This window comes from Phocoena sinus, chromosome X (genome assembly GCF_008692025.1).
Source record: "Phocoena sinus isolate mPhoSin1 chromosome X, mPhoSin1.pri, whole genome shotgun sequence".
Lineage (NCBI taxonomy): Eukaryota > Metazoa > Chordata > Mammalia > Artiodactyla > Phocoenidae > Phocoena > Phocoena sinus.
This window is the reverse complement of record NC_045784.1, coordinates 16,701,459-16,727,613: the sequence shown is the minus strand read 5'-3', so window position 1 is coordinate 16,727,613 and position 26,155 is coordinate 16,701,459. Positions and strand designations below refer to the sequence as shown.

General features: G+C 45.3%; 2 protein-coding genes across 8 annotated transcripts in view; both read left to right on the top strand.

Moving 5' to 3' along the window:
- SH3KBP1 (SH3 domain containing kinase binding protein 1) overlaps window positions 1-26,155 on the top strand; it is a 346,613-nt gene that overhangs the window by 57,673 nt on the left and 262,785 nt on the right. Inside the window, exon 1 of one of the 7 annotated variants that reach the window (XM_032618711.1) lies at window positions 23,832-23,979. The exons of the other annotated variants lie outside the window; for them this stretch is intronic. Within the exon in view, the coding sequence (XP_032474602.1) occupies window positions 23,929-23,979 (51 nt within the window). The 5' untranslated portion in view covers window positions 23,832-23,928. Of the gene's footprint in view, window positions 1-23,831; window positions 23,980-26,155 lie in introns of those variants that run through there. 7 annotated transcript variants of the gene reach the window in all.
- Window positions 4,711-7,372, top strand: LOC116746950 (emerin-like). The gene has a single exon (XM_032618715.1). The coding sequence runs from the start codon at window positions 6,536-6,538 to the stop codon at window positions 7,286-7,288; it is 753 nt and encodes a 250-aa protein (XP_032474606.1). The 5' UTR covers window positions 4,711-6,535; the 3' UTR covers window positions 7,289-7,372.

Sequence of the window (26,155 nt, the reverse complement as noted above, 5' to 3'; positions counted from 1 at the left end):
CAAGAAAAAGGGGAAAGAGGAATGATAAACAGGAAATAAAGAGAAAACAAATAATACAATGGCACACCTAAGCCCTAACATCTATAATTACTTGAAGTGTAAATGGTCTAAATATACCAATTGATAGAGATAACAGAATGGATAAAAAATGTGACTTAACCATGTGCTGTTTGCAAGAAACTCACTTTAAATATATTGCTATAGGTGCATTAAAAGTAAAAGGGTGGAAAAAGGTATACCACGTAAAAATTAATTTTAAAAAAAGCAGGAATGGCTATATATAATATCAAATAAAGTAGACTAGAGAGCAAAGAAAATTACCTGAGACAAAGAGGGACATTACACAATGATGAAAATGTCATTACACTGAGAAAACACAACAATCCTAAATATGTATGAACCAAACAACAGAGCTGCAAAGTACATGAAGCAAAAACGGATAGACCTGAAAGACACATCCACAATAATAATAGTTGGGAACTTCAGCATCTCTCTCTCAGCTTTTGAAAGAACTACTAAATAAGGTATCAGCAAGGATATAGAAGAACTGAACAGCATTATCAACCAAGCAGTTCTAATTAATATTTATAGAACACTCCACTCAAAAAAGAGCCTAAAACACATCTTTTTCAAGTACTCATGAAACATTTACCAAGTTAGACCGTACCCTGGGTCATAAAACTGACCTCAATTTATTTAAAGGAGTGGAAATAATACAGCGTATGTTCTCTGACCATAATGTAATCAAACTAGAAGCCGACAACAGAAAGATAACAGGAAGATCTCCAAACACTTGGAAATCAAATAACACACTTCTGAATAATTCATAAGTCAAAGGGGAAGTCTCAAAGCAAATTTTTAAAAATACATCAAGGTGAATGAAAATGAAAACACAGCATATTAAAGTTTATGGGACACAGCTAAAGTAGTGCTGAGAGGAAATTTTATAGCACTAAATATTTAAGTCAGCATGGAGGAAAGATCTGAAATCAATAATCTAAGTTCCTACCTCAAGAAGCTAGAAAGAGAAAAGATCCCCTGCCCCCACCAAAGCAAGCAGAAGAAAGGAAATAATGAAGATAAGAGCAGGAATCGTTGAAGCTGAACGCAGAAAATCAACAGAGAAAATCAGTGAAAAAGCTGGTTCTTTAAAAAGATCAGTAAAATGGTTAAATCTTTAAGATGACTGAAAAAGATAAAAAAGAAGATATAAATTGCAATATTAAGAATAAAACAGGGGCTATCACTACAGATCCTGCAGCTATTAAAAAGACAGTAAGAGAATACCACAAAGAATTCTATACACATACATTTGACAATTTAGATGAAATGGACCAATTTCTTGAATATCACAAACTACCAAAACTCATCCAAGATGAAATAGGTAATCTCAGTAGTCCTATAACTGTTAAAGAAATTGAATTCATAATTTAAAAGCTTCCAAAAAAGAAATCTCCAAGACTAGAAGCTTTCTTCGGAGATTTCCACTAAACATTTAAAGAACAGGCACCAATTCTACATAATCTCTTCCAGAAAATACAAGAGGAGAGAATGCCTTCTTGTTCATTTTATGAGGCCATTACAACTTGATACCAAAACCAGACAGACAGTACGAAAACCCAACAAACCAATATCCCTCAAGAGCATAGACACAAAAATCCTCAGCGAAGTACTAGGAAGACAAATCCAGCAACATATAAAAAGAATTATGTACTGTGACCAAGTGAGGTTTATTCTAGGTATGGAAGGCTGCTTCATTGTTTGAAAATCAATGAATGTAATCCACCATATCACCAGACTACAGGAGGAAAAAATAATCACATAATCCTATCAATTGATGCAAAAAAATCATTTGACAAAATTCAACACCGATTCATGATAAAAACTCTCAGCAAAGTAGGAATATAGGGGAATTTCCCCAGCTCGATAAAGAGCATCTACAGTTAACATCATGCTAAAAGTGGTGAAAGACTGAATGCTTCCCCCGCCCCAGGAACAGGAACAAGGCAAGGATGTCTGTTCTCACTAGTCTTATTCAGCACAGTACTGGAGGTCCTAGTCAGCACAATGCTGAGAAAAGAAATATAAGGCATACGAATTGGAAAGGAAGAATAAAACTGTCCCTGTTTGCAGATGACATGATTCTCTGTGTAGGAACTCCAAAAAATCTACAGAATAACTCCTGGAACTAATAAGTAAATTCAGCAAGATCACAGGATACAAGGTCCACACACAAAAATTATTTCTCTGTCCTAGAAATGAACACATGGAAACACAAATTAAAAGCACAATACCATTTATAATCAATCCTAAAACAATTGAAATACTTAGGTATAAATCTAACAAAACATGGACATGATGTGTGTGCTGAAGCTACAGAATGTTGATGAAGGTATTCACAGGCGATCGAGATAAATGGATAGGCAGATACCATGTTCGTGAATTGGAAAAGTCAACAAGGTAAAGATGTTCGTTCTCCCCAAATCTATAGGTTTACTGTAGTTCCTGTCAAAGTCCCAGTAAAGTGTTTTTTTGTAGACTAGCTTATTTTCCAATTTATATGGAAAATCAAAGGAATTAGAATAGGTAAAACAAGTTTGAAAAAGAAGAACAAAGTAGAAGGCGTCTATTCGATTTTATGACTTACTTTAATAGCTAAAGTAATTAAGACAGTGTGGTATTGGTGGAGGGATAGACACCGAGGTCAATGGAACAGAAGAGAGAACCCAGAAATAGACCCACACAAATAGGTCCAGCTGATCTTTGACAAAGGTACAAGAGCAATCCAATAAAACAAAGAGTCTTTTCATCTAATGGTACCGGGTCAGTTGAACAGCCAGAGGCAAAAATGAACCTCTACCTAAACCTTATACCTTATAAAAATTATCTCAAAATGGATCATAGATTTAATTGTAAAACATAAAACTATAAAAGTTTGAGAATTAAACACAAGAGAAAATCTTTAGGACCTAGGCCTAGGTGAAGAGTCCTTAGACTCCATCACACCAGAAGAACATTAAAGAAAAAAAAAAATCAGTCAGATTTCTTCTGTCAGAAGAAATTAAAAACTTCTGTGAAAAACCCTGTGAAGAGGATGAGAAGACAGGTTACAGACTCAGAGAAAATATTTGCTAACCACATGTCTGACAAAGGACTTGTATTCAGAATGAATCAAGGACTCTCAAAATGCAATAGTAAGCAGTCAAAAAATCCGATTAAAAATGGTTAAAAGATGTGAACAGCCATTTCACTGAAGAGGATATACAGACGGCAAATAAGCACGTGGAAGGATGTTCAACATCATTAGCCATTAGAGAAATGAAAATTAAAATCACAATGAGATAGTACTATGTATTCTAACATCTATTAGAATGAGCACTAGAATGGCTGAAACAAAAAAATAGTAGTAATGCCAAATGCTGGCAAGGGTATAGAGAAACTGGTTCTCTCAGACGCTGCTGGTGGGAATGTAAAAGGGTTCACCCAGTCTGGAAGATAGTCTAGCAGCTTCTTATAAAACTAACTTTGCACTTGCCACGCGACCCAGCAGTTGTATTCTTGGACCTGCATCCCAGAGAAATAAAAATTTATGTCTGCACAAAAACCCGTACCGGAATGTTCGTGGCAGCTTTATTTATAATAGCCCCGAATTGGAAGCAACTTGAATGTCCTTCAGTGGGTGACACTCCATTGTTATACAGCAGAAACTAACACAACATTATAAAGCAATTATACTCCAATAAAGATGTTAAAAACAAAAAACACACTCCAGTCCATCCATTCAATGGAATACTGCTCAGCAATAAAGAGGAATGAATACAGGCAGCAACTTGGATGAATCACAAGGGCATTGTGCTTTGGGAATAAAGCCAATCTCAAATGTTATATACTATATGATTCCATTTATATTACATTTTCCAAATGACAAAATTACAGAGTTGGAGAACAGATTACTGGTTGCTGTGGGACAGTGACAGGGAGGGGAGAGGACTGGTGGAACTATAAAAGGGTAGCACGAGGGAGTTACTTTGTGGAGATGGAACAGTTCTGTATCTTGATTGTGATGGTGGTTACGCAAATCTATACGCTGGATCAAATTGCATAGAGTTACACACACACACACAAATCAGGGCATGCAAAAACTGATGAGAGCTGAGTAAGAGGCATAGTGTAGTTATCAGTATTATACCCATGTCAGTTTCTTCCTTTTGCTATTGTACTCTAGTCATATAAGATACCATCACTGGAGGAATCTGGGTGAAGGGTTCGTGGGACTCTGTGCACTATTTGTGTAAGTTCCTGTGAGCAAATAATTATTTCAAAATAAAAAGTTAAAAAAATAATGCCACTGGGTTTCACCTTTGGTTGTACCTAAGCATCCACTGAGGAGCTTTATAAAATCCCGACATCCGGGCTGTACCCCAGACCCACCTGTAGCTCTGCTCGTGAGTCCCAGCAGTGGTATGTTTTAGGATTCCTCACTCTTGTTCTTGTTTTCCATTAAATTAAAAACAAACAAACAGGGACTTCCCTGGTGGTCCAGTGGTTAAGACTTCGCCTTCCTATGCAGGGGGTGAGGGTTCCATCCCTGGTTGGGGAGCTAAGATCCCATATGCCTCGCGGCCAAAAAACCAAAAGACATAAAATGGAAGCAATATTGTAACAAATTCAATAAAGACTTTAAAAACGGTCCACATTAAAAAAAAAAAACCTTTAAATAAAAGCAAACAACCAACCACTTTCCCATCCTCTTTTCCTTACACCGTAGTTCCCCAGCCTGTCCTGGGTGTTCCAGTCATCTCTCCCGTGGTCAGATTCTGTCATTGTGTTGTGTTGGGCATGGCTGGGATTTAGGGGAGCCCCGTCCACTGTGCAGGTACAGGGAGGTGTCACCGTTTGACCTGTCTGTGGTTGGCCTGGAGAGTGGCAGAGCCAATGAGAGAAGCAGAACGGGAGGAGAGAAGAGTGGAGGAGGAAAGAAGTGGGTGCAGGCGAGAGGAGGTGGAGGGCCTCGGAGACAGTGTTGATGAAAGGGCCTGGGTGTAGGACACCGCCTGGCACGTCTCCTGGGGCAGACTCCTCCTGGGACTGCTCTGACGGCCGTCCTGCTTTTGCCTCACGTTGAGGCTCCAGTGATGATCCTGAAATACAAATCTGATCACATTCCTTTCCCAGGCACTGCACATACTTTAAAGATCCTTCCTTGGCCTTTCCCTTGGTTTAAGCTGGAGACTAAACTCTTGAACGTGGTCAGTCCATGGGCTGCCGACCCCCACCTTTCTTTCTGGCCTTGTCTCCCACCTCCCCTCCCTGCACCCCATTAATGCCTTCTCTGCCTGGGAAACCATCCTCAACCTCCTGACTCTTATAAACACCCGTTTTCTGTGAGTCTTTGTGGTGCGATATTTCTCTCCTCAGTAGCACTTGTCACTCTTGGGATTTAAAATCTGTTTTTGTGGCTATTTGACGATGTCCCTCTTCCCTATGGCCTCTGTGCAGCATTGTGTCCTCGGTGCCTGGCGCACAGCAGTGCTTTTCCATATTTGTTGAATGGGTGACTATCTTTGTTGCTTGTTTCCCCACACTTGTGGTTATTGGCACCGTTGGAAACTTAGCCCTTACTCTTTCTTTGCACGGTAGTGGCAGTGGCCACTTAAATAACCCGTGGTCTTAAGTTGTGACTTCCAGAAGCGATATGGCCCGAGGATTGCCAAAGGAACTGATCCTCCTGGCCCCTGGAAAATGCAGCTGGGTCAAGTTCAGTGGTGGAGCTAGCAGTCGATTTGAAGATGGCAGGCTGAGCAGCGGCCTCAGGCTTCCATGTTGAATTGATGCTTATGTTCTTTGTTTTTTTACCAGCTTAGAGTTCATTGCCTGCTGACAAGATACCACATAGCCTTAAATTTGGGGGCTATAAGGATGTACACAGTAATATAGAAAATACGTATGCTGTGAGTGAAAATGCAGGGTACATAATTGTATATGTAGCATGTTACACAAACTACCAAACAGTGTGTATAGGGGGAAAAAATGCTAAAATGTTAATAGTAGGGGTTTTGGTTTCTTTATTTCTCAGATTTTTTAAAGTTTATTTAAAATGGAAAAGTATGTATTTTGATCTGATTTGTTTACTTCTCCTCAGGGATTGAGGTGCATTCATCCTTCAGCTTCTTGTGATTGGGGTAGCTCCCAGGTGTATGTTACTTTTTCTAAATTGTTGTTTTTTAAATCCCCCTAGTCTTCCAAGAGAATATCAGGTTAATGAAAGCAGCAAATGAGCTGGGTTAATGGACCCCTCGCTATGTAACTTGGTTTGAATTTTTACCAGGTCTGTAGGTATCTGAGTGTGCAGTGATAAAGCATCTTTATTGACAGCGCGCGCGGCCCACAGGGGCCGCGGTTGGACGCGATTGTGACGCAGGCGTGACGCGGGCGAGGCGCTCGCGCTGCTCCTGTCGCGCTCTGAGGCAGTCGTAGCTCCGCCCGTAACACCAGGCCCGGGCCACCCCCAGGCCTCTGCCGCCCGCTGCCCGCCATGGACGACTACGCGGCCCTGTCGGACACCGAGCTGGCTGCCTTGCTGCGCCAATATAACATTCCGCCGCACGGGCCCGTCGTGGCTTCCAGCCACAAGCCCTATGCAAAGAAAATCTTCGAGTATGAGACCCAGAGGCGGAGGCTCTCGCCCCCGAGCTCGTATACATCCTCTTCGTCCCGTCGGTCCTCGGACTTAGATTCAGCGTCCGTGGACTCGGATGTGTACGATCTGCCCAAGAAAGAGGACGCCTTACTTTACCAGAGCAAGAGCTATAATCCTGACTACTGTGAGGAGAATTACTTGACCACCAGGACTTACGGGGAGCCTGAGTCTGCGGGCACATCCGAGGGCTTCCGCCAGCCCTCGGCTTCACTCCGTGCTGCTGACACCTTTCACCACCAGCTTCACGATGACGATCTTTTCTCTTCTGAAGAGGAGGGCAACGATAGGGAACGCCCCGTGTATGGCCGGGACAGTGCCTACCAGAGCATCGCACACTACTGCCCTGTTTCCAACGTCTCCAGAAGCTCCCTGGGCCTGTCCTGTTACCCCACCTACTCCTCCACCTCTGCCGTGTCCTCGACTTCGTCTCCTCCTTCGTGGCTCGACTGCCGTGCCATCCGGCCAGAAGAGCTGGCCCCTGAGGCTGCTCTGGACGAGGATCACCAGGACCCACTCTGGGACCAGATGCTTCAGTTTCTGATATTTTTTGCCATCCTGTACTTCCTTTACCGCTGCTTGCTGGCCTAGGATAGCGACCCCTTCTGGGCGGAGCCCTAATGCTCTGGCTTTGTGGCTTGGGGCCAGCTACTTTGGGAAGTCTAGCAGACTGCCTTAGCAGTGTTTTCTGGGGGAGGGGGGTTGGGGCTTTTCTGCGTGTTATTAGCTTGGGGGTACTGGGGCAGGGGCAGTGTAGCAAACACTGCGTTCCCCTGCCTCGTCCTGTCAGGGAGGCAGCAGGCCTGGGCCTCTGCAGCATGGTGGGCCTGGATAGGTGTTCCTCTGGAGCCTCCTGGCCCTACTTGCCTCTGACCCTTAGGGCCTAGGAGGGCAAGAGCCTTCTCCTGGAGAGGAGAACATGGGTGTCATCATTGCATGCCTCCTATTCATTCACCTCATTGGGGGGGATTAACCAAAGGCCACCCTGACTTTGTTTACCTGGACAATAAAAAGACCATTTACTTAAAAAAAAAAAAAAAGAAAGCATCTTTATTTTATCACAGATGGTGACTCAGAGCACTGGTTTTGGGGTCAGAGCTGAGCTCTCCCACCTTGGGCAAGTTACTTAAGCTTTCTGAGTTTCTTTCATTCATTTATCAAATGTTTATTGTGTGTTTTCTGTGTTATAGGCACCAGGGAAGACACTGAACAAATCAGACAAAAATCCTTGCTCTTGTGTGACTTACATATAATGAATAAGTTATATAGTATTTGGAGGGGAAAAAAGCAGGGGAGGGGGAATATGAATGTTGGGAATGGGATTGCAGTTTGTGATAGGGAGGCCAGCAAAGGCCTCACTGAAAAGGTAACCTTTAAGTCAGGAGTTGAGGAAGTGAGGAGGGGAGCCCTGTGGGGATCTGTGGGAGAGCCTTTCAGGCAGAGGCAATAAATAGCACATGCAAAGGCCCTGAGGAGGGAAAGTCCCTGGTGCCTTGGAGAAACAACAGAGACCACTGTGCTGGAGAGGAGACAACCAGGGGAGAGCAGCAGGGGATGGGCTTAGAGGTCACGGGGCCACTGTAAGCCCTGGGACTCTGAGTGAGATGGGAAGTTTTCACGGCAGCAGTGGAGTGATTTGGCCGGGGATGCTCTCACTGGTTCCTTCTGGCTGCAGTGTTGAGAACAGACTGCAAGGGGCAAGGGTGGAATCAGGGAGGGCAGTTTGGAGGCCAATGCAGGAATCCAGGGGAGACCAGAGGAGAAGTGGTCAGATTCTGGATATTTCTGAAGTTAGAGCCCCCAGGATTTGCTGAGAAGGCTGGATGTGTATTATGAGAGAGGGAGAGAGGAGAGAAGGGTGACCCTAAGGTTTTTGTACTGAGCCCTGGCAAGCAGTTTGAGGAGGTGAGTCTGGATTTCAAGGGGCAGGGCCAGGCTAGAGATAGGAATTTGGGGGTCCTTCAAAGCCCAGACTGGACAAGATCACCAGGGGCGAGAGTGTGGTCAGAGGCGAGAGGAGTCTTGGGTCCTCCAGTGTTGAAAGTGAAACCAGCATTGAGACTGACAGGGAGTGGTCAGAAGGGGAGGAGAAGAGCCAGGCAAGTGAATGTTCTGGAAGGTAGGAGGAGAAGGTGCTTCAGGTCAGGGGGAGAGAGTGGTCACTTGGGCCCGGGCCCTCTCCGCAGGTGGCTCCCAGCGTGGGGCATGAACGGCAGGGGGGGGTGGTTCTGGGTGGGGGGACGTGGCTGGGCCCAGATCGCTGCCCATGGCGAGCAGTGGAGCAGCCTCGGATGGTTCCTCTGCCTCCGACGCAGCTGCTTCTTCTTTTAAATAATTTTTCTTTTGGCCGCGCTGTGCGGCATGCAGGATCTTAGTTTCCCAACCAGGGATCGAACCCACGCCCCCTGCAGTGGCAGCAAGGAGTCTTAACCACTAGACGGCCAGGGCAGTTCCTGAAGCAGCTTCGTCATCTGTGAAAGGAGACAATACTCAGATCCTGGTAGAGTTTTTGTAAGGGCTGCAGTTATTTTCTCACGTGCCAGGTACTGGGGAGCTCTGGGAACACAAGGATGAATAAATAATAATGTATGTTAAGTCCAGCTACACATTATGAATATTGTTATTAATAATGATGAGCACCTGGCATAAGGGGAGCTCAGGGTAGGGGCTTTCCCCCCCACCCTTCCAGAATGAGTCCAGGTTTGGGCATATAAATGAAAATTGCTACTATGCTTAACCGCAAAATATAACACTCTCCTATTATGTTCATGCATTTAAGTACAGAATGTCTCTAAGGTTTTAAAAAATGTGATCGGTAGTACTGGAGCTCTTAAACCATATTGTAAGAGTTAGAATTGAAAAAAAAAGTTAGGTTCACATGCCCGCCAAATGTACGAATTCTTCAGGCTGATAAATTTCGAGGTGAAAAAAAAGTTGGCGTCTCCAAAAACAGGGAGCAGAACATTCCAAGTTTATAGCACAAAGTAAATTTGATGCATTGTATAAAATCTTTATTTAAGGAGCCCTTAAGGAATGTATACCATCTTCCGAAGTTTATTGAAGAACATGAAATGGAATCAATGGTAGTCGTTTAAAATAAAAATGGTAATTTTTAGAATAAAAGTTTTCATATGTGAACAAGTTGCATGATAACTAAACTTCTCCGTTTTAGATTTTCAACTCATCCATTCGACTTTTATTTGATGACGACCTTTTTAAAAAAATTATTTATTTATTTATTTATTTATTTTGGCTGCATTGGGTCTCTTTTGCTGTGCGCGGGCTTTCTCTAGTTTCAGCGATCGGGGGCTACTCTTTGTAGTGGTGCGTGGGCCTCTCATTGCGGTGGCTTCTCTTGTTGCAGAGCACGGGCTCTAGGCGCACGGGCTTCAGTAGTTCTGGCACGCAGGCTCAATAGTTGTGGCTCGCAGGCTCTAGAGCACAGGCTCAGTAGTTGTAGCACACAGACTTGGTTGCTCCGCGGCATGTGGGATCTTCCTGGATCAGGGCTCGAACCCGTGTCCCCCGCATTGGCAGGCGGATTCTTAACCACTGCGCCACCAGGGAAGTCCCGATGATGACCTTTTAAAAATCATATTTCCATTTAAGGTTTCTTTATATATGTAAAAACGTCTGTAGCATGGGTAATATTGAAAAGCTGATCTTCCCCCTTCCCCACAATACATTGTGTGCTGGAAGAGAGCCTGTTGTTGTGCCCTTGTCTTTCTACTAAGTCATTTCATTCAGCCTCTTCTGCTGTGATCTGTGAGCCTGGTGAGGTCAGCCACATTCAGCACGTCCTTACTGTGGTCTGTGCCCAGAACTCAGCGGGCTTTGACCTGGAGCAGTTTGTGCCCAGTGATCTAGAAGCCGGAGTCTGCATTTATTAGCCCCAAGACCTTGGGGAACCTATTTAATCCCTATGCCCAGGTATCCATTTATTTCCTCCTGTGAAAAATGGGAAGGCCACAACGGTATACCTCTTTGTTAGTGTCCTTGGAAGGATGCATGAGATCACATGTGTAGGGCAACTCACAGGAGTGTTTGATACTTATTAATCAGTTAACAAATATTAGCTATTAATAGAAGTATTCAACCACTCTGAGAGACTGGAAAAATACAGAGATGGTGTTTGTCAGTTGGATGCTGTGGGCAGCGGTGCTGAGCTGGAGGTAGGGGTGCAGGTTTTCTTTGTGGTGGGGGAAGTAGCAGCCCTGGAAGATGGAAGGGTGGGGGAGCTGTGCAGGGAGGGCCACAGTCTGCGATGCCCTTTGTCCCGGTCAGCCTGGCAGGGAGCTTCTGAGCCAATGCTGCCCAACGGAGGACCAGAAATGGGCAGAAACAGGCAGAAGTGGCCAGGCGCTGACACTCCTGCCTGCCCCCCAGGGCAGTGATTGGCAGGGGCTGCCGAGGGGAGCACGACCTCAGCTTGAAAGCAACCTAGGATCTGGGGCAGATGCTGAAGACAGGAGGTCTGTCCTGAAGGGGCATGTGGGCAGCACACCTCAAGGGCTGCCCAGGAGATGTTTCATTTCACTTTAGTTTCTTAACTCCCAAGGGGATTTGAAATAACTGTTTCCCTCTGCCCCCAGGCTCAGGGGTAAATTTCATCATCTTTCTGCCACTGAGGAACATGAGACAAGAAGTTCTCGAGGGAGCTTCAGGGAGAGTAAAGGTGGAAATGTGAATGTCTCTTTAATATGTGGTCACCGCATACGTTAACACGAAAGCCACACACAGATGTATTTAGCTCCATGTGGAATGAAGTGCATGACGTTGGCCCCTTTCTGCCCTTCGCTGCCTGTTTTGCTCATCATGAAGGAAGGAGTGTTTCATTTGTTGTCATCCTCCCTCTGGGACCACCACGGTTGTCTCAAGAAAACCGACAAAGAGATGATATCCTGTGTCTGGGTGTCCGGGTGGAAAACAAAGCGGGCTGGCCTGCGTTTGTGAACCCGGAGGTTGTCTGAGCCAAACCACATCCTGCCCCGGCTTTCTTGAGGCAGGTGGTCCCAGATGGAGGCCTAGAGCGAGGAGCCGTGGGCCTCGCTCCCCCCGAGAGACCTGGGATGCCGCTCCGTTCCCAGGTGGTGTGGGGACACTGTGACCGCTGTCTCCTCTTACACCCAGCCTTTCTTCGAAGGAGGCAGGGCAGCTCATTGGTAGCCGTGCTGAAGCTCTCAGGGCTGTAATTTTCCTGGCTGTAAAACAAGGCCATGGTCAAGATCTGAGATAACTAGTTTCAGTACAGTGGGGGGCCAGGTTACAATGAAAAAGGACCGGTTTTTGCACATCATGGAAGAAAAAAATAAATTCAAATTGTATTTAAAAGATTTACCATAGATGTGCATTTTAGTCATGACTATAATTGGCATTGATGTGTTAAAACGTGAATATGTTCTTAGCAAGGCTGTGCGTGTTTAGACAGCATCTCATTGTCTGCAACGTGATGCGAGCTGCTGAAGGCTTAGGTTACTCAGGATTTGTTTTCTCACCACATACGATTCATAGTAAAGAAACGGCATCCAAATCAATAGGTTGGCAGATTATGGGCAAAAGATTCACGATGAGTGTTTAACACCATAATCATTATCAAGTTATAACTGCTAGACCTGTAGTCACACTGTACTATTGAGGCCTTCATGGGCACAAATAGAAAAGGAATCAGGTTGGGCTTCCCTGGTGGCGCAGTGGTTGAGAGTCCGCCTGCCGATGCAGGGGACACGGGTTCGTGCCCCGGTCCGGGAAGATCCCACATGCCGCGGAGCGGCTGGGCCCGTGAGCCATGGCCGCTGAGCCTGTGCGTCCAGAGCCTGTGGTCTGCAACGGGAGAGGCCACAACAGTGAGAGGCCCGCGTACCACCAAAAAAAAAAAAAAAAAAAAAAAAAAAAAAAAAGAAAAGGAATCAGGTTTATTGCTGTCGTTCTGTAACTGCTCACAGCTTGTCTTGTATTCAGTCTTTAACTATTCCTCTCAGTGGCAAAATCGTGAGTGTGTGCACAACTTTCTTCTCTCCAAATCTTGAAACTGGAATAATTGCCAACCTGACTACAAAAAAAGTACATCTGCCATATGAAAGTAGCTTCGGCTATTCTGTGTTAAATGAATAATTATGACATTAGGCTCTGGTGGCACATAATATGAATTTTGAAACACATTTGAAACTGGAGCATGTCAGGTTTGTGTGGTTTCAGCTGTTGAGAAATTGCTTCTTTGTGCTTATTGATATTTTTTTTCAGGGAACACTCTGTTCTTTGGTCCAAAATGTCACATGACAGATGATCTCTTTGGTACATATAATCCGTGCAATTATAGTGTGAGCTTCTCCGGTCAGTGGTGGTTAAAAATCCATATACCTTTCTCTTACCTCTGAGATATATATATATATATATATATATATATGTGTGTGTGTGTGTGTGTGTGTGTGTGTGTGTGTGTATATGTATATATATATATGTGTGTATATATATATATTTTTTTTTTGTTTTGTTTTGCTGTACGTGGGCCTCTCACTGTTGTGGCCTCTCCCGTTGCGGAGCACAGGCTCCGGATGCGCAGGCTCAGCAGCCGTGGCTCACGGGCCCAGCCGCTCCGCGGCATGTGGGATCTTCCCGGACAGGGGCACGAACCCGTGTCCCCTGCATCGGCAGGCGGACTCTCAACCTCTGCGCCACCAGGGAAGCCCCGACCTCTGATATTTTTAATTCAATTTAACTCATCCCTTTATTAAAGCTTGAATTTGAATGGGTTCCATTAACAGGTATTTTTTTTTTTAATTTTATCTTTATTTTTGGCCACGTTGGGTCTTTGTTGCTGCGTGCGGGCTTTTCTCTAGTTGCAGCGAGCGGGGGCTTCTCTTGTTGTGGAGCACGGGCTCTAGGTGCGCAGGCTTCAGTAGTTGTGGCCCTCGGGCTCAGTAGTTGTGGCTAGCGGGCTCTAGAGCACAGGCTCAGTAGTTGTGGCGCACAAGCTTAGTTGCTCCGGGGCCTGTGGGATCTTCCCAGTGCAGGGCTCAAACCCGTGTCCCCTGCGTTGGCAGGCAGATTCTTAACCACTGTGCCACCAGGGAAGCCCCATTAACAGGTATTTTAAGGTGACCATCAGTCTGGGGTGCTGCCAACTGTCAGCCTAACGTCATCCCCAGCCCTCGAGCTGGAGGTGCAATTTAATTTCGAGCCTGTTGCAATGCAGGGATGTAGCTGATGTGTAAACAGCTCTGGTAACGACATAGCACAGTTGACAAGCGATGGTTCTCAGGCAGGGGAAAGTGTGTTATTTAGCTGTCTAACTGGTCACCCTGATTCCAGTTCTACCTGGGGTACATCTAACAGAGCCACACATGGTAATTAAAGCTATAGATTCATCATTGGTGGAGTCATCCCATTTAAGGCTCATTACAGCCAAACTTAGGCCTGTCTTCATTCATTACAATAAAAGCCAAATGCATCCACCTTACTTAAAATGGTGTTTCCTTTTTTCCTTTAATTGGCATGTACAAGTGAATACTAAAGCATAAAATTAATTAAAAGTCAACCTCTTTGCTAATGCAACGTACCGTAGGGCCCTTCTTGGCCTGTGCCAGGCATTTGCCATTCCCAGACTGCGTGGTCACGCAGGCTCTTCTCAGCCCTGTAACCCACCGTGGGGTCTGTTGTGATGGCAGAGATTGGTAGGTTATTCATGTCTACCTGCTTTTTCCCCAGAGTGGCTAGAATGGTCGTAAGTATAGAGAAGAAGTGTGTTAAATATTCATCTAGTTTAATTGAATTTAATGTACAATCCTTAAGATTAATCTGAAGTTTTGGAGTCATTAATGGTTCATTCTTTTTCATAGCGTATAATTTACTTGCTATTATCTAAGGTAGTGAATTATTTAAGTAAAAGGGAAAGTTCTTTGCATGAGATGGATCTTACCAAGCCATTGCTGCTTTCATTCATATGCGATTAACGGTTATATTAAATTAGGAATGCAGGTAAGGGGAGGTGTGGCAGTCCGAGATTTGCGATGTTAGCTTCCCACGTGTTGCCTGATATACTGCAGCCTGGGATCCAGCACTTGCGGAATGACCTATGCTCCACAGGCACATGCATTAGTAACTTCGAATTCCCATGAATATGAATAATAATGGTTGGCTATCAGTTTAAAGGACAGTGAACCAATTAACATATAATATTGTCATATACTTTGATTTATAAACATGCACAAATTGTTCTCTTTCAGGACATTAATTTTTCTATTTTAGTTTCTTCTTTTAGTTCTGTAACACTAAATTTTAATGGTATTGGGGTGATTTATATATTTTCATGACAGTTTCTGAAGTGTTGCCAAAAATGATGGTTGTTTTTTAAAATCCAGGTGATTTCTATATATTGTTGAACAAGAACCAAATGTTGTATACATATCTCAGTCTATTTATACAATAGTGCTGTTTTCCACCGTGGCCACCCATACCTTGATCTTGAAATGTCCCTGAACTATTAAAATAATAGAAGGGCACGAGAATATAAACAACATCTACCTACCCACCACCTAGTTTTATCAAATGTTACCATTTTGTCATACTTACTTTTGATTCTTTAAAAACCAGTAAAGAGACTTCTGGTTTCAGCTCAGAGATGTAGAGAGCTGCAAAAACGTCCCTCCCATGCTTATAAGAAAAAATCTGGACAGACTAGAAATTAATAGAGAACTGAGTTCGCAGAGCAGATGGCCATTTCAAAATCTGGAGAGAGAGGGGGGCACTTTCTGAGACACAAGACTTTTGTTTACTAGAGACAGAAGCCACCATAGCAGTAGGTAGAAAGATGAAGCTGAAGTTTTGACACATTGCCGGAGGCTGAGTGTGGGCTAACCTGAGTGCGAAGCTCCTGGAGGCAGCACTGGGGTAGAAGGGGGTCCCACCCTTTTGCAGGCTTTCCCTCCAGAAGTCCCACCTGGCTCTCACAGGGGAGACTGAAGAAAATCCAGAGAAAACTCACGGTGTGGGCTGGGGGTACTGGCTCAGGAGCCACTGAGAAATCCACTCAGACCCTTGTCCCTTAAGGAACAAAAGGCTTATTCTGCAGGGGGAAGGACATGGTCTGAGGGCACTGGTGAAATGCCATTGCAGCTGGGGGAAGGAATTCCACTCAGCCCCAGCCCCCCACCTCACCTAAAAAAAGTCTTAATCTGCATGGAGAAGGGCATCAGGCTGTGGACTAAGAACACTGGAGGGCACCCCCTGCAGCTGGGGAAAAGGGGTGGCGGAACTCTGTCCCCCGAAGAGGGGCAGAAGCTGTTGTGAAGGGGAACCCTCACCTCCCAGACACAGGCCCCATGTGCACTCCAAAGACTGAGGCTTAGGGTATTCGAGAACCCATTCTCCCCGCCAGCATGCTAACAAGCCTTCAGGAGTAACAACAATGGATCACAGCAGGGAGAGCTGCTAGAGACAGGCTCTCTCTGGGGAGCAGTACAAAGGGAAACCCCAAAGCCAAGAGGGGGACCAAAAAAAAGAAGATCACTAGAGGAATTTGAAGTTTCTGATGTCCATAGGAACAGCCCACGTCAACATAGCCCAACTGTTGACTAGATTAACATAAATCCCCATACTAAGGGCTCATTGACCTCAGTAGTTACTGCCCTATACAAAATGTCTGGCTTTCAACCAAAAAATTACAGGGCATGCCAGAAGGCAAGAAAATGCAGTCTGAAGAGACAAAGCAATCATCGGAACCAGACGCAGATATGACACAGCTGTTGAAACTATCAAACACATATATTACCTAGCTCTGTACACTGAATGCCCTTCGTGTGCCAGGTGCCATTTTAGGAATGTGCTTCACAAGGTCTGTGCCCTTAGAGAGCGTACATTGTAACAAAGGAAAGAGAGCCTAACTGCAGACAAGCAAAAAAAAAAAAAAAAACCAAACAAACCGTAAACCATGAAACATGCAACAAAGAAATACAGGAGGGGGAAAGGATAGAGTGAGGTGGAGTGTGTGAGCTGTTTCAGCCAGAGTCATCAGAGAAGGCCTCTTGGGGGAGGTGACATTGTAGCTCACACCTGAGTGATGAGGAGGTTCCTGTCATTACTCGGGCCATCTAAGTCGAGAACAGCCAGTGCAAAGGCCCTGAAGCATGAACAAGCTTGGCTCCCCTCAGCTTTAGAAGGTCACAGCGCTAGGGAGATATTGCTGATGAGAGCGACCCTTGCAGCTGAGTCACTGTCAAGGCTAAACCCAGGGAGGAAGTAGTGGGTGGGTTCCCTCTTGCTCTCATTCTTCTTCTCTTTTTTAAACACAGATAGTAATTACTCCTCTCCCCTAGCCCCCCCCCCCATTTTGAGGGACGGGGAGAGCCTATTTTACCTTTTTTATAACCACTTCAGGACCTGGCACAGAATGAAAAGGAATGTGAATTTGCTGTTGTGAGTAGAGGCCTTATTATTTATCCAGTAACGGTGTATTACTTACTCCTCTCCTAATTGTAGGGAATGTGCATTAACTCAGCTAATCCTCACCCCAACCCCACCCCAGGTAGTGATTATTCCTGTATTACAGACAGAAAACTGAAGCCCACAGAAGTTACCTGACTTGATGGAGATTGCAGCTGTATTATAGGTCAACCTTGGTATCTGAACACCGGTAGCCCGACTTCGTAAGAACTAACTGGAAGGATGGGTATTCTGAAAATGAGCCTCTGGTGGGGGGAAAAATAAAGGAACATTATTGTTTAATTCTTAGGGTAACTCAGTTTACGTTAAAGTGTTGGCTAGTGAAACTGCCCAGGGAAGTGGATTTAATAAATACACTGAATGATCTATCATTTGTTCATTTGTTATGAGTGCTTAAAAACAGATGAAAATGGGTAGCTTAAACAGTTTCAACATCCCAATTCCCTTTGCTCTCTTACTACTACATATATTACTATGTAGTATTAATATTGTGAAGGCAATTGTCTGGCATTTGCCTACCCAGAACGTTCTGGAAAGCAGCATTTGTGATCTCAATAAGTGTTATGTCATTGGTACCAGTCTGCTGTTTTGTAGAATGCATTTTTCACCTGCTCAAATGCTTTTCATAATTTTTTCTATAATAATGCTTATCCACTGATAATAAACGTCATAATATAAATAAACCACATTAAGTACATGATTTGAGGGGGAGAACTTTACATATTCATTGATTTCTTCCTTTCTTTTTTTTTTTTTTTTTTGCCATTAGACGAAAGAAAAAAGAACTTTCCCGCAAGCACCTTTCTTGATACAACCAGAAGGTTGCTCGTGTTGGGTAATGAAACATTCGTTGAAGGAAATGCAATCTGGGTGGAGTGTTCTGTAACCAGTAGTAATAATTGAGCACCTCCTGTGTACATAGTTCTCTTATCTGTACCATTTATGGTACTACACACTGGGAGGGAAAAACAGCAAACTCCTATACAACATTTCTTTTTTTTTTTTAACATCTTTATTAGAGTATAATTGCTTTACAATGGTGTGTTAGTTTCTGCTTTATAACAAAGTGAAACAGTTATACATATACATATGTTCCCATATCTCTTCCCTCTTGCATCTCCCTCCCTCCCACCCTCCCTATCCCACCCCTCTAGATGGTCACAAAGCACAGAGCTGATCTCCCTGTGCTATGCGGCTGCTTCCCACTAGCTATCTATTTTTACATTTAGTAGTGTATATATGTCCATGCCACTCTCGCTTTGTCCCGGCTTACCCTTCCCCCTCCCCATATCCTCAAGTCCCTTCTCTAGTAGGTCTGCTCTTATACAGCATTTCCCATGGACCAGAGAGGTTAAGTAACTTGCCCAGGGGAGAACAAATACCCAATGCCAGAGCTGAATTTGAACCTGTTGGTGGTTTAATTTGAGTCCATGCTCTCTCACTCCTGATTGTACTATGGTACAGGGGTACAGGATTGTCTGGGTGGCCTTGGCTATATTAAAACAACAACAACTGGACTTCCCTGGTGGCGCAGTGGTTAAGAATCTGCCTGCCAATGCAGGGGACACAGGTTCAAGCCCTGGTCTGGGAAGATCCCATGAGCTGCGGAGCAACTAAGCCCGTGCGCCACAACTACTGAGCCTGCGCTCTAGAGCCCGTGAGCCACAACTACTGAGCCCGCGTGCTACAACTACTGAAGCCCATGTGCCTCAAGCCCGTGCTCTGAAACAAAGAGAAGCCACCACAATGAGAAGCCCACGCACCGCAACGAAGAGTAGCCTCCGCTCGCCACAACTAGAGGAAGCCCGCGCGCAGCAGTGAAGACCTAACACAGCCAAAAATAAATAAATAAATTTTAAAACAACAACGACAACAATGCAGAGCTTAATTAGCACGAGGGGTGCTGGGTACCATAATCTGTCAGGTTCTAAGAACCTGCTAGAAATCTTTGCTGAGCTGGGTGTTAGGCTACTGAGAGATTTTTTTTTTTAATATGCAGCTACATTCACTTGGAACCACGACTTCCTGTGAATGCCTTATGATGTTATTTGAACAAGAGAAATAAGCTTATGAATTTTTAAAAAGTTTCTTGAAGTATATTGATTTTTAAGAATGGATGCAATTAATAGTTCTCATGAGTCCTAAGAATTATTCACCTTGGCGTGCTTTGGGTCCACGTAGAGCTCTTTAATATTCAAAGACTTTGCAGGTCCTGCTGCTGTGCCCATGTAGGAGTCGAATGTGGCTGGTAGCTTTAAACATGCACAGTAATGTAAGTGTTGATGCTGCCAGCACAAATGGAAAAATGTATTGCTTTTATTGAAAAAACAGGCTGTGTCTAGTCTTTTGACTCCCTTAACATTTAATCTAATAGTTTCTGGGAGGGTGGGAGGGAGGGAGCGGGATTTGGCCCTTTTGTCGTTCATCAGTAAGATCCTGACAAACTGTGGGATGTGAATTCTGATGGTGACCTCCCACTGCTGCTTCTCTCCCTTGTGAAGGGGAAACAAACAAAACACAGCCTAGGAGACTGTGAAGCCAGGTGATGGTATAGCCCAAGCTTCTCAAGCTCTATCGTGCCTTCCAGCTTTCCAGATCCGTCCTTTCCCATCTTGTTAAAATACAGATTCGGATTCAGGGGGTCTAGGCTGGGTGAATGGGGGAAGGCTGAGATTGATGCTTCTTTTAGTAACAAGGGTGTAACTGACCCTTTTCACCCAGCCCTCTATTTTGGGGCTGTCTTGATCCCCTGAATCACCTGGGGGAGTTTGAACACCATGGATTCCCAGTCCACACACCAAACTGATTGGATTAGAGTCACAGGGGCTGAGGCTAGGCAGGTATTTAGGGAGAAAAAAAAAGCTACTGAAGTGATTTGATAATAAATCTGTCACCTTTGTTTTTCTTTTGGTAGGGGAGAAGGGGGATAATGGCAGCTTTGAAAACTTCACTGTTGGAATCAGATTGAGATGTTTAAAGACAAACTATCTGACATCCCAAGGGCTTCCTGTTTGATCTAAACTCCCTGAGAAAGCCCGCCCACCCCGGCCGCCAAGGGAATTGACCAGTTCTTGATTGTGCCCAGGCTGGCTTAAATCAGGGAGCATAGAGAAAAAGGAGAGTACTTAATGGTTGGTTTGCTGACCTGCTCAGCATTAGATAATGTCTGTGAAGGCTCCCAGAGTGTGTCCAGGGAAGCTGGGACCCAAATATGGGAAAGAGGAGTCATGATTATGAGGTAGGAGTTGAAATCACCGTTGTGAATATTTGAAGTGTTGTTTCAGCCCATTCCTCGCTCCTGTGTTGGAGTTTCATTTCTGGTGTTCCGAGAGCGAGAGCCAGGACAAGCAGTAGGGCTGGGCCGTATCTTCGTTGTGATGGAGCGCCAACTCCACGGTGGGTTTCTGCAGGTTGTTCCTTCCACAGAGTGACTTTTTCTTTTTTTTGAACACTGAGACTCTCCAGGAACTGGCTTTTTAACATTTCTTAAATTTTGCTATTAATCTTTTCCCCTGAGATCTGCAGGAAGATCAGACACCAGGTGGAGACGATCTTGCCAACATTCCTGCATCTATTGGGTCCCTTTTAAAATGTGTAGTCTTGCTTTAAAACCAAGTGTTTCCCATTCTTGTTGCATTTGTGACTTTCGGTACCCCAGCTCCTTACCTTGTCTAAGGGTTAAAAATAAATAAGGACACCCCATAATCAGAAAAAATAGTCAGACATTCCTGCCCTTCCTTTGCTTGAAAGCTTGTACACAGTGAGAGAGATGCTGTGCACTGTCACCATTACCTTCTGCATCAGGGAGCGTTTGAGCCGAGAAGCAGAAGTGCTCAGCATGGTCGGAGACAGGGATTTCTTACAGGGTGGCATGTACATGTTGTGGGCACCTGTGTCCCTTGCTGAGCCTGAAGTCGCTCTAGGAAAGTGGGTGTGGGCGGGAGCCAGGACACGCGGGACCTACCTCTGGCTCTCCCACCCCCAATGTTAATGACACAAGGGACCTATAGGAGAAGCTGGTGTCCTTCCCCAAAGAGAAAGCTCAGACCAGTTCAGTGGGTGTCCATCAAGTGTCTGTCATGTCTGGAGTGCTGTTCTAGGCCCTGGAGTCTAGCCTGGTGGGAGAGATAGACCCAGAAACATACTTTTTCAACCCATTGTGACAAGCAGTCAGTCTGCTCAGGGAACCCAAAGGGAGGGGACCTAAGAGCTGGGGTACGATAGGAAGGACTAGATCGGTGAAGAGGACAGCTAGAGCGAGCGAGGAAGCAGGTGCAGTGTGAGCAGAGGCAGAGGGGAGACAATTTGATGAGTTTCTGGAAGTGAGCCTCGCCTGCGAGTAAAATGGGAACTGGGGAAAGTGAGGTCGGGAGGTGACAGGGACCTTGCGTCCCTTTGTAAGGAACTTGGATTCTACCAGGAAGAACTGAAGGAAGGATTTTAAGCAGGGGCGTGCTGCCATCAGGTGTGGATGGAGGAAAAGTCTCCTCAACCTGTGACTTCTCCTGAATGAGCATCTGCTCCCATGTAGCTTTTTTTAAAAATAAATTTATTTATTTATTATATTTATTTTTGGCTGCGTTGGGTCTTCATTGCTGCGCGCGGGCTTTCTCTAGTTGCGGCGAGCGGGGGCTATTCTTCGTTGCGGTGCGTGGGCCTCTCATTGCGGTGGCTTCTCTTGTTGCGGAGCATGGGCTCTGGGCCCGCGGGCTTCAGTTGTTGTGGCTCGTGGGCTCTAGAGCGCAGGCTCAGTAGTTGTGGCGCATGGGCAGAGTTGCTCCGCAGCATGTGGGATCTTCCCGGACCAGGGCTCGAACCCGTGTCCCCTGCGTTGGCAGGCAGATTCTTAACCACTGCGCCACCAGCGAAGTCCCCCCCCTTTCTTTTAAACAGCTCTATTGAGATCTAATTTATATGCTGTAAAATTTACCCATTAGAAGTGTCCCATTCAGCGGTTTTTAGTATATTTACAGAGTTGTGTAACCATCACCACAATCTAATTTTTGAACTTGTCCATCACCCCCAAATGAAACCTTGTGCCCAGTTGCAGTCACTCCCATTTCCACGCCCAGCCCTAGGCAACCACTCATCTTTGTAATTTCTCCCTTTTCTTTAACATTAAGCGGAATGTTTTCTGTGAGTGTTTTATTAACTTTAGAGGAGTCTCTTTTGCCAAATTACAAACTCTTGCTCTTGGCTCCGCGGACCGTTCCTGTCAGCAGTGCTTTAGATCACATGTAACAGAAACCTCTCTGGGACTGGATTAAACATGGATATTTGTTATCTCAGTAATCGGGAGGCTACAGGTAGGGTGGACCCTGAGGGCAGTGTGATCAGCTGCTTAATGTGATATCATAGACCTGCGTTCTTGCTGTCTCTCCACCATGGTATCGGTCTGGCAGTAGTTTCACCCAAGGGCTGGTTTCTCTGTGGTTGTCAGGCAGTTGTAGGATGGCATCCTTTGGCGGGGAAGCGGGGCCCTCTGCTTCCTTGTTCATAGCTGGTATGTAGGAGGAGGCCTTTCCTCCAGTCTGATTGGGTGAGCTGAGTTCCTGTTGCCCACCCTGAACCAATAATTGGTTTGCAATTAATTAGGCTGCCACTCTGGAGCTGGGAATGGGCTCTTTGGGGGATAGGTGGGCACCTGTGACCAAGAGTGGACTCTGCTGGGTAGGCTTGTGAGTAATGGTACCTGAGCATTTTTGAAGCTGACCCTAGCCTTACGTCTCTGTGAAAAGTGTCATCAATTCAGATCTCACCAGTTCAGGAGTTCCTCACAGTCTGGTCAGGGAGTGCTCTGAAGTTTACCTTTGGATGATGTAATAGTGTGGGCAGTAGTGGGAATGGTGGTAACATTAACTTATGTGGGATATTAATGATTTAAGTCTCTTTAGAAAAACCTGTTTGCTTTAGGATAGAAATATTTAAATGTCACTAGTAGTAAATAATAGAACATCATTCTCATCTAGTTATTAAGTTAGCCCCTTGGAATCTCTCCTGGAGGAAAAAAAATAAAATCCTGTCCTGAATGTCAGTTTTCGAGTTACTATATGAACTTGGAATTAACAAAAATTGACTTTCTTTCAAGTATAATTCACACTTCACTAAGCCAAATAGACATTCTGCCAGTTATCTGGACTTTATTAAACTTTGCTTTATATGTAGTAGAAAAATCAAGGTAGGCCTCTGCTTTGCACAGTCATTTATTTGATTATGAGCTGTATTTTCAAGTCTATTTTGGAGTGAGGTTTGTCCTCATGTAAGTACTGAGCGTTTGCTGGTGCAGCTCTTAATGGTGAGAACGGATGTTGAAGAAAGCAAACACCATATGCCCTTTGTTTCCCGTGCATGTCCCCTCCTGGAGGCTGGGTGGAGTGTTTCAGCTGTCTCGAATAATCTCCATTTTGCTGTGACTGCAGACTTCGTGGTTCTCCAGCTCTCCTCTCTGATGTTAGTTACAACTTCTTCCTAATTAGGTGGCTCTTTTTCCTCTTTCTCCCCGGGGTCATAAAGGTTCCACACTCTCAAGTGCCAGAGACTGGATTCATTTTGAAAAAAACGCATTTCACTTGATTTGTGAGAGAAATAAGCACAGAGAGAGAGAGAAAAAAAAACCCACCCAGTGTGAATATGTAGCGGGAGGGGCGGGTGGGCTGGGTACGGGACAGGATGCTTAGAATAATTCTGCTGCCAAGTGAATCACAGAGACTTGCAGTTCTCGGCGAGCACGGTACACACTCCTGCCCAGAGTTCAGACACAGTCAGCCCGCTCTCACCATTTCATACTCCGCGGTATGGAGCCTTCCGCAGCCAAAGCCCCGAGTGCTGCCGATGCGTCTGAGATTGTAAGTAGGCCATACATCTGTTTTGATTGTTATTATGTCTGCATCTTTTGTAGCCTGTTGCCCGACTGCTTCGTAGGCCGGGAGGGAGGCACGATGGGGAATTTGGTCCTGGCTCAGTCCTTCCGAGATGGTGAGCAACACCGTTTTCCATTTGGACCCGGGTGTTTCAGTTTTCTTGTTTGCGGAGGAAGGGAATTTCTTTCCCCAAGCCCTCCTCAGTGACAGAAGTGGCTTTTGGCTGAGCCCCTTTGGTAGCGGCACCTATAAAGATTTGGAACAGGCCTGTCATCTGGCGGGATGGCTCTTTCCTTCTCCTGACCGCTGTCAATGAGTTTTTTCCAGGGGACACGGCACACGAGACAACCCCAGTCAGCCAAGCCCACCCCTGAGTCCCCACGCCTGCAGATGGCCCTTTCACGGGTTGGGAGTAGGTAACATTTCTGAGGCAGCTGACAGAGTTGGGAGGCTGGGATGAAGCCAGGTGTGGAATCCAGCTTTCCTGTGGTGGGAAGGAATAAGGGGGCAGGAGAGGAGAATGACAGGGAGGCAGGACAGAAAGTTAGATCGGGGGCTTTTCATGCCACTGTCCTGTTGCTCGATGCCAGCCCAGGTGGCAGGCAAGGCTCGAATCCTCACTCAGCTAACTGTAGCCTGGGGCCACTAACAAAAATCTCTCCTGGTCTTACTTTTCTCACTTGAAAATTGTGATCACTGCACTTCATGGGATTGCTGTATTATTTGGAGTGATGAGCGTGAAAGCACCTGGCACTTGGTCAGCACTCCCTAAGCGATGTATTTTGCCCTCCTTCACCCCTTCTCCTTCCTCAGTGGGATATTAGACCATCAGTGCAAGCAGTGTGCTGGGCTCTGAAATGCCACCCGTGTTGCTGTCCCCAGCTTGTTTGGGGGCAGCCTTTGTGGCCGTCGAGTTCCCTTGGTTGGTGTCATAGGTTTATCTTGAGGTCGGCCAGTTGGCCTGGTTGCCCTTTTATTCATGGGTACATGACTCCCCAGAACAAGGAGGTCTCGGGGAGAAGGTGTGAGTGGGTCGCGCTCATGTCTCACAGATCTGTTTGCCTTAGAGATCATGGGGACTGGGGAGGCTGTGCTAAGAGTCCTAGATGGAGAGTGATCATTCAGAAGAGCCATTTCTGCTTCAACTTTGAATTTCCAAGTTATCAATACCTAAGTTCAGCCGGCGCAAGGGAGAAGAAAAAGGAATGATAAACCTCGAAGAACACTGCTCAGCAATTTATCTGATTTCTGATTCAGAAGTAGGTGTAGAGCTACTTTGCCGTGACTTTACATCCAGTTGTTTCAGTCATCCTGTTCATGGATTCAGGCAACCTCCATGCACATGGGTCAATTCCTAATTGCCTTCCCACCATTAGGTGTGTTTGCTTGTTTAGGGGGATTTTTCTAGAGCCTGTCCTGTTAATTAGTTTTACCCTGTGCTTTATATTTGCTGACTGTGAGTTAATTGCTAATAATAGCGTTCCCTTGTCAGTTACAAGTTCTCCCACCCCTTTGCCCCCATTGAATTCCATGTATTTCATCTCATATTTAGGCTAAAACAGTTTGTCTCTAGCTGGCAAGACTCCTTAATAACTGTACTCATGAGCTGTAACACAATGGTAATTTTTACCCTTGATTTTGGAGACATTGTATCATCTGTACATTTTGTTTTGTGTGCAATGATTGAAGAGTGCCTTTTTTTCCTTAACCAACATCAAAGTCATGTATCACAATGTACCAACCTTCAGTAGCTCTCTGTTGCTCTTCATTGGAATCCACCTTCTTGCCCACCGCCGGCTGTGCCTTGTATGATCTGGCACGTGCCTATCTTTGCAGCCTCATCGCTGTCACCCTCCCACTTGGCCACTTCCTCCTACCATACCACCGCCCTGGCCACCCTAGCACCTGCTGAGCCCCTTCCTGCTTCTGGGCCCAGGCGCTTGAGGTGCTTTCTCCTGGGAGCACCCTTTCTTTGGCTCTTGCTTGGCTGGCTCTTGTTCTGCTTTCAAGTGTTACTCAGAGAAGCCCTCCTGAGCCATCTTATCTAAAGGGACTTCCTCCATCTTAAGTTTCCTTCTCCCTTCCCGTCACATCACCACATCTATTTCTTGCAGGGCGCTTACATCACAGCCTGTAAATCCCTTGTTGCCTCATTGATTTA